Source organism: Chelmon rostratus, chromosome 22, assembly GCF_017976325.1.
Source record: "Chelmon rostratus isolate fCheRos1 chromosome 22, fCheRos1.pri, whole genome shotgun sequence".
NCBI lineage: Eukaryota > Metazoa > Chordata > Actinopteri > Chaetodontiformes > Chaetodontidae > Chelmon > Chelmon rostratus.
Genome location: NC_055679.1, coordinates 13,655,175 through 13,668,417, shown reverse-complemented (window position 1 = coordinate 13,668,417; position 13,243 = coordinate 13,655,175). Strand labels below are relative to the sequence as shown.

General features: G+C 42.2%; 1 protein-coding gene across 1 annotated transcript; it reads right to left on the bottom strand.

The window, feature by feature from the left end:
• Positions 1–7,528: 7,528 nt before the first annotated feature.
• Positions 7,529–13,110, bottom strand: fam3c (FAM3 metabolism regulating signaling molecule C). The gene is made up of 10 exons (XM_041963736.1): positions 12,980–13,110; positions 12,451–12,505; positions 12,212–12,316; positions 11,915–11,941; positions 11,428–11,551; positions 10,615–10,673; positions 10,189–10,239; positions 10,018–10,102; positions 9,742–9,868; positions 7,529–8,380 (listed from the first exon to the last, which is right to left on the bottom strand). The coding sequence occupies exons 2-10, from the start codon at positions 12,467–12,469 to the stop codon at positions 8,291–8,293; spliced, it is 687 nt and encodes a 228-aa protein (XP_041819670.1). The 5' UTR covers positions 12,470–12,505; positions 12,980–13,110; the 3' UTR covers positions 7,529–8,290.
• Positions 13,111–13,243: the final 133 nt, after the last annotated feature.

Genomic DNA, 13,243 nt, shown 5'->3' with positions numbered 1-13,243 from the left:
TGGTAATTGGATCTTGTGCCCACACCCATGTGAAATATAGTAAGGGATTAGAAGACAAAAACACCCTCTGTGTCGCTCTAAGAAGACAGGCAGTGGTACAATGAGAGGAAATCCTTGCAGCATATTCATCAGTATGAATCATGTTCCCTTGAGGTTCTGTTTCTCCTGAATCTCAGGTGAATTATGCAGCCTTTACTGTGTGAAACGTTGTGAATTCAAAACAGTCGACCTCAGATTCAGAACAGATAAATGTGGTCACAAGGTGCGATTTACTGCACTTTGTTCGAGGAGTTACACTGTAAAAGAATACCACGTCAGTAATGCAGTAGAGTGAGATGTCACAGTTGCACAGCTAAAGCGACTTTTCCATGGGCGTAATAGAAATGTACACGTTACTGTGCAGAGTAGAGGTACATACATAACGCTCATACTGCTCATAATGTTGCTATGATGCTGCAAAGGGACTGTTTATCCAGGCAATACATCCCCTCTCTCTCCACATATGGACATCATCGAAAACACTTGCAGCCAAACCGCGAGGCAGGGCCGACCCGTGGCGCAGGACCCCACCCTTGCCCGGTGGCTCCCCTGCACCAGTGTTTTCACATTCGACGTGGTTTTGCTCCTGAGGTTTCACGCAAGGCCGCTGGGGCAGAAACTGGTCCAAAGTTTAGCAGCACGCTCGCAGACGGGTGTTTTCGTCGCGAGGGCTCGTTCGGTCCACGGGGTCTGACCTGGAGTTATTTTTTTATGACGACAGTTAGCATACAGTAGACCTGAAAGGCAGATGGGTAATTCTGCCACATTTTCAATATATCATTTCTTGAGTTCAGGATTCTAAAAAAAAAAGTTTTGTAAAGTAAGAGTCGTAGCCAAGGTGCACTGCAGGTAAAGGCAAGTTAAATAAAATATATGTTCCAAAAGTAGCCTCAAAAACAATCTGAAGAATCATTTCTGATCATTTTATTGTTTGTGTTTTGGACTGTTTTGTGTGTTTTTTCTTGCTGTGCTTTTACAATATGTAAAACTCATCTAGGGACGGGCGTTGTGCAGTAACTTAGGCTATAAATGCTGTGGTATGTCCCTATTAAATTAATGAAAAAATAAAGAAATGCTTTGTTTGAGAATTTTAGAATCTTTTGGATGATTATTCTCCGTTCAACCACACTAAATCCACACACTTTTATCCTGAGCTGATAGCATTTGAGGTTAATATGAGTCAAAAGGCTGAAGTCGGCCTTGCTGCTGCTCGTCTCTGCTCCGATCACGCCGAACGTACGATGGCATGAACTGACTGGAGTGACATTCAGCCAGCTCAGAGTGCTGCTGTTTGTAGCTCTGCATCAGTTTTTATGGTATGCTGTGCTTAAGAATGTGTTGCGAAGCGAAGGTCATGAAAGATGCAAATTGATGCAGTGAAATTTATGAGGTGGCTTTATTTATGGGAAAAGGCTGCAGCGGCTCGCCAGAAAAACATAATGTGATTTTCTGTTCTCGGGACCGGCTGGCACAGTTGCAGCTCTGTGAGTAAGCATGTAATCACTCTGAGACTTGTTATGCCACAGATACGTATAACAGCGTAATAACTCTGGTCACGCTCGTTGATTCGGTGAGGACAGCAACTCTCTCATGTGCCGCATGTTCCCAGTGGTGGGAAGTAACTAAGTACATTTACTCAAGACTCCAGTGCACACTGACAGCTGTAGTTACTGGTTACAAACTTCTACATATAAAACATGCGAAGAACTTTTACATTTTGATGCACTCTAAAATATTACACTACCCAACAGTATGTCAATTTTAGCTTAAACATAAATTGTTTCTCCAAAAAAAAAAAAAAAACAGGCTACTGTTTCAATAACAGATTCATCGTTTATGTCATTTTTCATACAAAAAATGCCTGAAACAGGACAAAAGACAGACATGAAATCATTAAAAATGAGCTCCATCTCAACCCGCTGCAACAACAAAATGCTGCTTAAACTACTTAAACATTCATGCATGCATACAACAATACAATAATGATAAAAATATAGTCATGCAATAATGATAATATACATAATATAATTGTATATATATAGTATATATATATATATATATATATATATATATATATATAGCATTAGATAGATTACTTCTCTGACACTTTTCGTACTTCCCAGATATAATTATGCGTAGCAACATTTCAGAATATTTTTCCAATGTAACATGAGTGATTTTACTTGATAACAGTGTCTGAATGCTTCCTCCACCTCTGCACGTGTTGACTTGCGTTCATGGCGTTAATCTCTCACCTGCTTTTTTCTTTACAGCCTCGTGAATAAACCGGCCAAAATGAATGTACAGCATGTGATCATTCCAGCCACTTAATACCGGTTGTGCAAACGAGATAGTAAATGGAGTGTCAAGTGCACTGATGACCTAAAGCGCTGTGCATTTACTCTGGGAGTGAACAGCAGCTTGCAGAGTGATAGTGCTCAATCAGGGAAAGCGCAGGAGACTGCATGCAGACTGTTGCATAATGAATGAAGCCGGCTTTGTGGTCACGTTAACAATATTCTTCCAGACAGCTTTTATGTGGTCTAATGTCTGCATGCACTCACTTACAAACCAGGTGTACATACTGTAGGTATAAAAAAGTTGTGCTTATGTACAAATGTAAACACAATGGAGGCCTGTAACCCCCAAAACTGATGCACAGCTCTCTGAACACTTCAAATAAGATCAATTTAGCATGTCAAAAGTCAAATGAGTGTTTTATAAAGTCAGGTAGTAATAAGGTTTATCATACAGTGTCTGTGGATTTGTGTTGGAGGTTTTTTTTTTACTGGAATTGCATGTCAGAAAAGATTTGATCCAGTTCCTGAACACACCATTTATTAACATGAAGAAGAAAACTCCACATGGACTGCATTCATACTGTAGTCACAATATCGTGCAGCCACAATAATAGTATCCAGCTGTGAAGAAAGACAATATTCACACATTTTTACATTTGCTTCTATATAATATGATCCTGTTAATAGATACAATAAAAGTTTACAAAGCACAGTTTGCATCTGAAAAAATGCCACTCTGAGGGAGTTAGATGTAACAACGTACCAGGGAAGCAATGCTCATACTGGTTCCTGGTTTCCACTGGTCCACAGTAAGAAAAAAGAAAAAACGGGATGTGTCTATTTTCCAACGGCGGTGAACTGATCCACCTCGACTTCCTGCCCCTGAGCTGCAAGTCCCAGAAAGTCAGAGTGGACGAGTGTGAATGAGACCTTTGTTTTACAGACAAGACCAGAGGGAGCATGTGTGTATTTGTGTGTGAGCCTTGTTAGACATAAATGAGGGTGAAAAGGTTCGTGCTGTTCCACAGGTCATAGTGGAAAAACTTGATTAGGTTTTCAGGTTTGCCTGTAAAGGTCTTGAATGGATTATATGAACCCATGAGCAAAAACATGTGCTGTCATAACAGCAACAAAGAAACTGACTGTGAGGCATTCAGGGACCCTAAGCGTGGCCTGTGTGACTGTGGTCGTCCATTCTGAACTCCGCAGACTGTGTGTGAAAGGATCCATATGATCATCTATCGATCAGGTTAAGCGTCTTGAGGGCTGCCTAGTGTTTGTGTGTCTGTGCTGAGGTCAGCAGCAAGTTCCCACAGACCCACAGAGTGTAAACACAGCTGTCTGGACCAGTGTGTGTGTGTGTGTGTGTGTGTGTGTTGCAGAGGCAATTATGTGATGGGAGGTGGGGTGGAAAGCAAGGGCAGTGAGGTCGTTGCTGAGCTAGAGGGGGAAGGGGGCGCTGCACCTCTGCAGGGCTGCGTCGGCGCCATGACGCCGCTTCCTGTGTGGAGTCAGATCAATATCCAGCTTTCTGTTTTAATCTTTTCTCCTCAATTTTCTTTTTTTTTTACCTTTTCACTTATTCACTGTGTCACTCTCTCTGTGCTAAGTCCAAATCATATTAAACTTCTTAGTTAGCTGGTATCTTAGCTCCAACCCTAGCCGAGCCTACTAGCTTAGCCTCTAGTCACTTACAGCTAACCCTTGCTAACTGTGTTATGATTGGTTTGTGCTCACTGTTGGCATAGCCTTAGCAGCTAGTTAGCCTGTGTTGCTTTTCCACCCTGGCTGACGGGGTTAAAAACAATGCATGCTAGTCATATGAGACTCCACTACCCAAAGTTTTCAGTTAGCATCCCCAGCCGCTGTTTACTGTTCACCCACAGCATAGAGGCTAATCTGAGGGTGCTTGTGAAACCCTTCAGGCTAATTAGTGATGACTTGACTTGTGCATGGTGCTTCAGGAGCCTGAGAGAAACGGTTGTGGGAAAAGTTGGAGGGAGTCGGAGGGTTAATGTGCAGAGCTGGGCGTAAACAAGAGGGCAGGGCTCTGTTTGCGGTTCAGTAACAGATAAGAGACAGATTAGGGAGGTGGTCACGGCCTACAGACAATACAGGAACTCACAAATAACTGTTTATGGTAGGAAAGCAGTAGCACTGTTCCAGGACCTTCATGCTACATGTTATGTGGATATCAGGGGGAGCCTGGAGATTTAAGAATGTAGAAGATACAAACTATTGGGAGCATTAAGGTGCAAAGTCTAATAAAGTCTGGTGTCAGTCTGTCTCTTGTTGGATTTGAATGTCCACCAAATGAATGCAACAGAAAAGGTTAGTTTCTGATTTTACGTTTTAAGTCTTTGCAACAACATAAGAACCTGCAAGGTTTCCTCCTCTCTCAATGAGAGGAGCGAGGAAGCAGCATCATGCTCTCTGCTGCCACTGCTGGCCAGAAACTGTATTGCAAAAACACTCATGTTTGGAGTGTAGTCTGCTGTAATATAACCTCTGGCCACCAGTGGTCATGATATGCGTGATGTTCCCATGTTTCAGGTGTTTGAATTAAATAGATGTTTGGGTTTCGGAGTAGAGTATTTGTGGTGTAGGTGTATGAGTGTTTTGAAAAGGTCGTGGGTCACCAAGGGATTTTTGGTCAGCTGACTCATGGGGTGGAGGTTGGGGGAAGGCACGGCGTAGGAGAGGAGATGAAGCAGGTGTTGGGTGTAAATGGGTGTCTGGGACTGTGTCGGCGTGTGCATTTTAGCCTGTGGTCAGCTGCGAGGCTAATAGTGTTTGCTTTACAGTCAGCGTGACAGATGGTTTTCTGCTGTATAATTAAGGCCATGAGTGTGTTTTAATCACAGATCACAGAAGTTGGGCAATAAAAGTCGACAGGAAATGCATTTTAATGCCTTTAAGCTTTATGGTGAGCGGAGCTGTTTTGAGGCTTGTTTTGGAGCAAACAGAAGCATTAGAGTGACTTGGTCACGGGGTGAAAGGTCAGAGGTCAGAGGTCACACCGAGGCAGAAGGGAATTGGAAAGTTGAGCTCTTCAGAGGTTCTTTGAGAGGCTTTGTTTAGTGGGCAGATTTATTTTGGGAAGCAGGCAGAGGGGGAGAAAGAAGAGAAAAACTTCAAAACAATTAAAAAAAAAAAGTACCTTCCTCTCTTGTTTCGTGAGTGCACGTTATCCTCATAGTCCTCCTGTGTTTATACAGCTTTGCCCTCAGGCTCCCACGAGATGTCTCATCATTAGGAGTTTATGCGATGGGAGATATTCTATGTTCATACATAATGCATCACATAACGTGTCTTATATAAGACGGGCTAGAGACAATTCACTCCCACAGCTCTTCTCTCGGTGCAGAAACATGGGAGCTCAGAGGAGGTTCAGCCTACACGAATGCTGACGAACATACACTTTTTTGAAGGCTGCACAAGCCCTAACTGCACAGAGACAAACGGTAACCCCAAATAGCACGCCACATGCAAGAAGCATAAACAATACATAGAGTGGAAACACACACGGGAGTATGAAATGTCAGAGGGCTGTCGTGCATGGAGCTCAGAGGGAGAGCACCATGGTGTTTTTTCATTCACTGGAATAAGGAAGGGCTCTGTGCTGAGGGGAACTCAGAAGGTCACTCCACTGGCTGAGGGACAAACCTGGAGAGGAGTCACATGCAGTACATAATGTGTGTCTGTGTGACTGACTAGAAATACACAAATGATAGTGAAAGTACATGTCGGAGCGGTTGGATTACTGCAGATCGATGGTGACTGAGGCATCACGATGTCGGTGTTTTTGAGTAGGAGGAGAAAATTCCCCGTTACATTGCGTGAGGTTGAGGCAGAAGTCCAGTCCAACCTGTTATGGTGCAGCAGAGCAACAGTGATGGTCAACTGTTTCCACACAAAGCACATGTACGATATGAAGGACACAAACAGAGGCCTGAGCCGAGCCTTGAATTCTCTCACACTCTCTGTTCAAGGCTACTCACAGCACATACTTCTGATTACTTTTCTCATGTCTGGCACATAAATTATGCACTCAGCAGATATCAAATATTAGTTTAAATTTGACCCAATTCTTATTCAAAAGAAGGCCACAATTATGCTGATTTTACACAGGTGGTGCAAAATCTGCTAATAAAATCTCCTGCAGAGCACAAGCAGGTGATTGTGTTGTTTACAATGAAAATACGCTTTGATGAGAAGAAGACAAGCCACTGGGGCATGTTTGATCTACTGAGTTGCAAAAGCACAACTTCAAACACAGCGAATACTGCACACACCGTGCCTCAAGATGCACACAGGGCTGGCTTAAATGAGGCAATGGCGCCCCCTGCTTGTCAACTTTTAGGCAGCACAATAGAGTGCATTAAATAAGGAGACACGGCCAGTGAGTTTCTTGCGAAGCACATTAAAACAAGCAGGGGAACACTGTGAGGGTGATAAATAAGGAAGGAAAAGGGTGTGACAAAGATATCTGCACATATAAGTAACAAGTTGTGCAAAATATTAATAACATAAACATATCACATTCCTTTTTTTCCACAGTTCTGCAAGACAACAAACATTTTTTTTCTTTACGAGCAGGTCTGTGTTTTATGCTCCAGAGCTGTTCAGCGCAAAAAAAAACAACGGTCCAGACTCAAATAAAGGTGCTAAAATGAGCTGCGACAACACAGTGTGATGTTGCTTAATTCACTCTCTAAAAACTGAAGTAGCTCAGTGGTGTATGTGTGCTGTGAACATGTGTATGTGCCCACTACAGTCCTTCAACATCAAGACACATGATGGAAAAAGTAAAGGGAAACAGCGAGAGAATTTATTTATTTAATTACTCCTAACTTTTAAATGCTGCTCATTAGAGCATAAAAAATATAAATATAAGTTTTTGCAATTTAAGTAATGTGATTGCTGAACTGTAACGTTGTCGTGTAAAGGACTTCCACAGAAACTGTGACCTGATAATAAGACAGGAAGTCACAGGTGTGTGTCCGTGAAATACATGAACTTAATCTGCTTGAACAAGAACAGCTCGTAAAATGGAAATCTAACAGCGTAATGATTAACACCTCGGCTGAAACTGATACTGAATGTTAAGCTGATCCACAGCTGCTCAGAGTTCTCATGTACTGTTCAGTGCAGTGCAAAGAAATGACTACTTAACCACTAGATATAACAAAACATGTTTAATCCACACACTTACTGTTCTCATTCTCACTCATTTATTTTAAGAAATTATATTATTATTACAATGTTCATTAAATTAGGACTTTTCAAATGTGGACCCTCCTCTAAACACATATTTACAAATTTCACAGTGGATGTGGTACATTTGGTTATAATATCATGAAAGGAAATGTCCTCAAAACCCTGTTAATAATCATTTCATCAAAATTAACTCTGAGAGGAACAAACGTTATCATAAAGCCATAGGAAAAGTTAAAAAAAATGACTAGGTTATGGAGGTTAAGGCAGGTAACGGCTTATGGAAATTTAGCCCCCAAAAAAAACTGGGCTATGACATCCACTTCCATCAGCAACAGTGCAACAATGCAACACTATCACAGCTACGTCTGTGGCCCTTACAGATAGAGCGTGATAGTATGCCAATAATCAAAGGTAAGTCCCTTCTAATCAGTGCACTCTACCTACTTCATTCCAATTGCAAGCCCCAGTAAGCATCTACATAATGGGATCCAAACAGAGCGAGAGGCGCGAGCTTCACTTTCCGGCCCGGGGATGAAGTTTCACGCCAGCTCCTCTTTCCCGCTAATATCTTCAGCTGAGATGTTCTGGTTGGGAAATCTGAACAAACGGCTTGGGGGGGGGGGGGGGGGGGGCAGCTGTAAAATGACCCTTCTCAGCCCGGAGAAGTGTCACCACTAAGGGGTCTCACAAGGACAGGAATGTCAGGAGGACAAGGCGGACGAGAGCTCCGATCAGTCCTGCCTCTGAGGCACGCAGCCCTCCATCTCCAGCACTTCGGGCCATCCCTCGAATTTGTTGGTGTCCGCGCTGTTCTTTATATGCTGGAGGAGGTAAACACAAGCGCTCGTGTTATGTTTAATATGGAAACCAAACAGTCCCCGTGGTCTTTGTAATCCAATGAATACAGCATCCTGTTGCACCAAAGGCGGGGTGCGACATTCTTGTGTGCTGACAGGTGAAAAGGTGGATGACAGACATGATTGCTTTTACTACCAACAACTGACGCAAACAGGATCGGGCTGTTCATTGTTCTGATAAGCACATACCAGCTTCTGAATCACAAGTGTTCTCTACCTTACAGATCACGCTAGGTAACGCAAGACTGGTTCTGTTTACATTAACAGTCTTTATGTTGCTGATGCAAAAATGCATTTAAAGCCTGGTTGACATGTGGGTCAAAGCATTCTCCCCAAACCTGGCCGGCTCAACCTGCATTTTGACCTTTTACTAATGCAAGTGCAAGAGTGTGTAAGTTCACTTCACAGTCAAATTCCTTCCATGAAAGGAATACTAAGCGCTGATTCTGACATGACACAAAGCTCCATGACAGTAGACAACGTTTCGAACATGAATGTTGCTGCAGCGCCGATGCTTCACACACAGATGATCTATAAAATCACCACAGCTTGAAGCTAACTGTCGCCAGTTCAGTATCTGGCCCAAATGTGAAACATGGTCAGTATCTCCCCTTCTGTTCCTGAGTTATGGTGCTGAACAATGGCCAGAAAGGTGTTTTTGTGAAACATTATGACGAAATTATTATTAACCTTTTGGACTAAAAATGCCATCATTTCATGCTCTGAGGCATTTGTGTCATGATGGCCAAACGTGTGTTTTGCGAGGTCACAGTGACCTTCGACCACAGAATCCTGATCACTTTGTGATGTGAGCGTTACACTTCTGCTGTTGGTCTCACGATTGTTGTGTCTGAGTCTTTCCAACGTCAGATAATCCTGGGAGCATTACAGACCGTTACTCTAACTGGACTTCAAAGCACAACAGGTCTTTTTATTGTCATGCAGCATGCTGATCCAGCAACAGCCACATTTTCTTACTGGGTGTGTCACATTGTTTAATTGGCAGCTTTGAACGATTTGTTGGAACTCACCAAACTGGATAAACATCAATGCTGCTGAGCTCTTTCAGAGCTCTTTGGAGGCATCTGATAGGGAGCTCTTTAGTGCAGTTGTTGGGATGAGCGTTGATATTTTACTCTTGAGCTAATGTGCTGTGGATTTGCTCGTAGTACAAACATAAATAGCTTCATTTGATGTAAGGCTGATTTCGGGATGAATTATCCCCTTAAATGTAAATATTTAGAGTTGTATAAAGGCAAGTTTACTCTATCATTCAGCAGAAACTTTGTTTAAAGTGAGTTTAAACAATTTGTGGCTTGTGTTACCTGCTCAAATGGACTCTTGGTCTTGATGCCTTTCCCTCCTACAAAGATCCAGTTATCCCTGAAGCCCAAATTATTGATAGCTGTGCTGCCAAGATCAGAAATTAGCTTCCTGGCTTCATCATTGAGCCTAAAGAACAAAGAAGACACATATTATTTCATGGCCACATCTACAGCAACATCAGAGCCAATATTAGGGATGACTAAAGCAAATTACATTCATCGTGTCAATCTAAATTGTATCAGCGAGCGAGGGGACATTGTGGTAAAAGTCCTTACTTTGTTGAGGGATCATCAAACGAGGCCATCATCACGACTGTGCCTTCTTCAATTTCCTTCAGGAATTTAATCATGGGAGCTACATCTAAACAAGCATTGAACACGCATGGTTAGCATAATGTATGTGTGCTTTTAAATGTCCAAAACAGAAGGGTTCTGAAACATACTCACCTCCTCCCCACATATCAAACATATCTGTCTTGATAATTTCCCCTGTTCTGCCTGTGGGGGGAAAAACATCCCAGTTTAGACCACTTTAAGTCTAATTCTCTCTATGTAAAGTGTATGAGAATTACAGTCTTAATTACCATGTTTCAAATTACCATTCATTAACAGCTTAAATTAACACAAGCACACACTCTTTGCAGAGGTTCAGGGTCGGCATGTGAACCAGCCTGATCGACAAGTAACAATACATAATGAGAATCTACACGTGGAACCACATTACTCTGCTGGCCCAAAGGTTCATGATGTCTTTTTAAATGGCTCCATTCATCGTTCTAGAAAATCACAGCTGCAGTATTATATTACTGTCAGAAGTGGCTTATTTATTGAGCAAACTGATTACAAAGTATGAAGTCCAGCTCGTAACGTTACCATTAACCAGGGCGATGTTGATTCCTCTCCCCACGTTGTTCTTTACGCCGCTCATTAGTCTAAATCAAAGCAAACAAGGACAATGAGAGATGAGCCTATATGGGTGTTTTCACTTGTGCAGCACACGAGCTTCAGGAAAAGACACACGCTAGTGACGTTTATAGCCGAGGAGGGCTATACTTTATGCATTTATAAGATCTATATAACTCTTTTATTAGCGGTTGATAACACACCATAAAGGTTTCTGTTAGCAGATATAAGCTTTGTTGAGGTATCTGTTAACAACTATATTTCCTCCTGAGGGCAACTATAAGTAGAGGCTGGTGTACAAAAAAGTAATGAAGAACAATATTGCAAAACCCAAGTGCAGTCATACAAATTATGTCTTCATAGCAGAAGCTGTGAACAAACACAGCACATGAAGAAACACATTAAAATGTGCTCACAGCGGTGTACACCTATTGACAGAATTCATTACATGTTTATATAGGGCTTAGAAATGCTCAGCAGAAGAGCTCTAAGGAAGGTGTTACCTAATCGAGACATACGTACTTTTAGTTCCTGTACTTGGTGTTCGTGGGTTCCATTGTGCCGCCTTCATTAAACATTATGACAGCCTGGTTTTTTCAAAGCTGAGCTGTTATAGCAATGCTGATACGTGTACACAATGGATCGGCTATCACTGCAACTACTGAGTAATGTCATTATCCATTAGGCTATTGAGTTAAGCCTTAAGTTTTTTTTGTCTGTGTTGCTGGTAACATAATGTAACATAAATAGTAATCTGTTCTCCTGTAAGTAAGTATCACTTACAGTTTGTCCTCCAGGCAGATTCTGGGCCCCACCACACTGGCCGCTCCACTCGCCATCTTGAAGGCGAAGTGTCCGAGAGGACATGGCTTGGACAGCCCACACTTGAACCTGACTGGCTTTGTTGCTGCAATTAGTAAAGATTATTTACACGTTACTTAACTGGTGAAATGTATCAGGTAGCAGGTGGTGCTGTCACATAAGCCTATCCACAAACAGGCGCAGACACACAGCAAACACGGACTATTCAACCTGAACGGTAAACGCAATGCACTAAGCCAAGCAGACACCACAAACTATGTCGTACTTTTCTATTATTTAGATTTAGCCATAACCACTGCACTGTGTGACACAAGCTCTTATTTACCATCGTGTCGACTGGTACAGAGAGACTAAAAAAAATGGAAGAAAATGTAAAAGAAAAAAAACAGATCAAGCTTTGAGAAAATAAAGCAAAAGGATGAAATGACAATAATTAAAGCATACTTACAGCCTTCATTCACTGGCAAAGATCTGGCTGAAAAGCAAATATATAAACATGTATATGTTAAAGAAGGTTTTCAGTGGTCACCCACTGCTCTGTTCTAAACAGAACATGACACTAAACCCTTTTTACTTTCAGTAATGTGATCATAACACACAGGCCACGTAAAGGCCACATCATTAGCACAAAATATCCCCTAACAATAGCTGCAGAAACAGGTGTCGTGTTTCCCCCCACTTCTTGCAGGGCAGGGCAGTATCTGAAATTGTAATTTAGTTTCCTTATACTGGAAACGTTACTCACACAACACACTGCCCATCTTAAAATCCATGTTTATCTCCAGCAGCTGAAAAGTCAGAAAGACAGCAAGGAGGAAGGCAAAGACGAGCGCTGCCAACTTCAAAATACCTGAAAACACACACAACACACATACTGTCAGCCATTAATCATGCCCGTTGAAGCTAATTTTAACACCACACTAAGACTTTTCATGGTTTTATACTATTGTTGTTAACATTATAACTGTATATCAATGCCCTTACCGCCAGCCCTGACCATCATCGTGCACCTCCAGCCACCTTTTCCACAGCTAACAACCTGTCGTGATAAACCAAACCGTGTGTCAGATTATTAGTATTTATCAGCGTCCGGCGACCGGGTTATAGACGGTGTCCTTAACTTTCGCCGACGATGCTTCGGCTGCTAATAAGTTAGCTGACACATACGGAGAAAGTTAGTTGGATAATATACTGTCACTTTAGCATGACTGGATTAGTTATTACACGGCTGTAGGCCATTATAATGCGATTACCGGTACCCGTTAGTGGACTGAGAGATACTGTTCAGTTTAGGAGTTGTGAAGTTCTGACAAGCTAGCTACCAAGCGTGTTAAGTGTTAAGTTAGCATTTAACGTTAAAACGGACGCTACGTCGCCTCGTCTGCTGTGTCACTTCACTTCCTCGTCTCTGCTTTAGTTTGCCGACGGACCCCGAAATTACTCCAGCGGAAACTTAACGGGAGACAACATTTGGAAGCACCGATAAAAAGGACAAACGTTAGCACCTGCTTACCTGTTTAATCGTCACGGTAACCACTCAACCAATCCCGGATGTTCTGGTCAGATAGTAGTTTTTCGTGCAGTAGGGTTAGGGATCTGAGCTGCACAGTGGGCCAAGAGACGGTAAGATGCGCCACTCTGTCCAAAAAACTGAAGACGAACAAGCCGGTTCAGAGAGTATTTATCCATTATTTTAAATGAAGATTTACTTACAGCCAATACGCCATAAAAATCTGCCCTTTTCATCAATAAGCTGTATCTATTAAAAAAAAACACT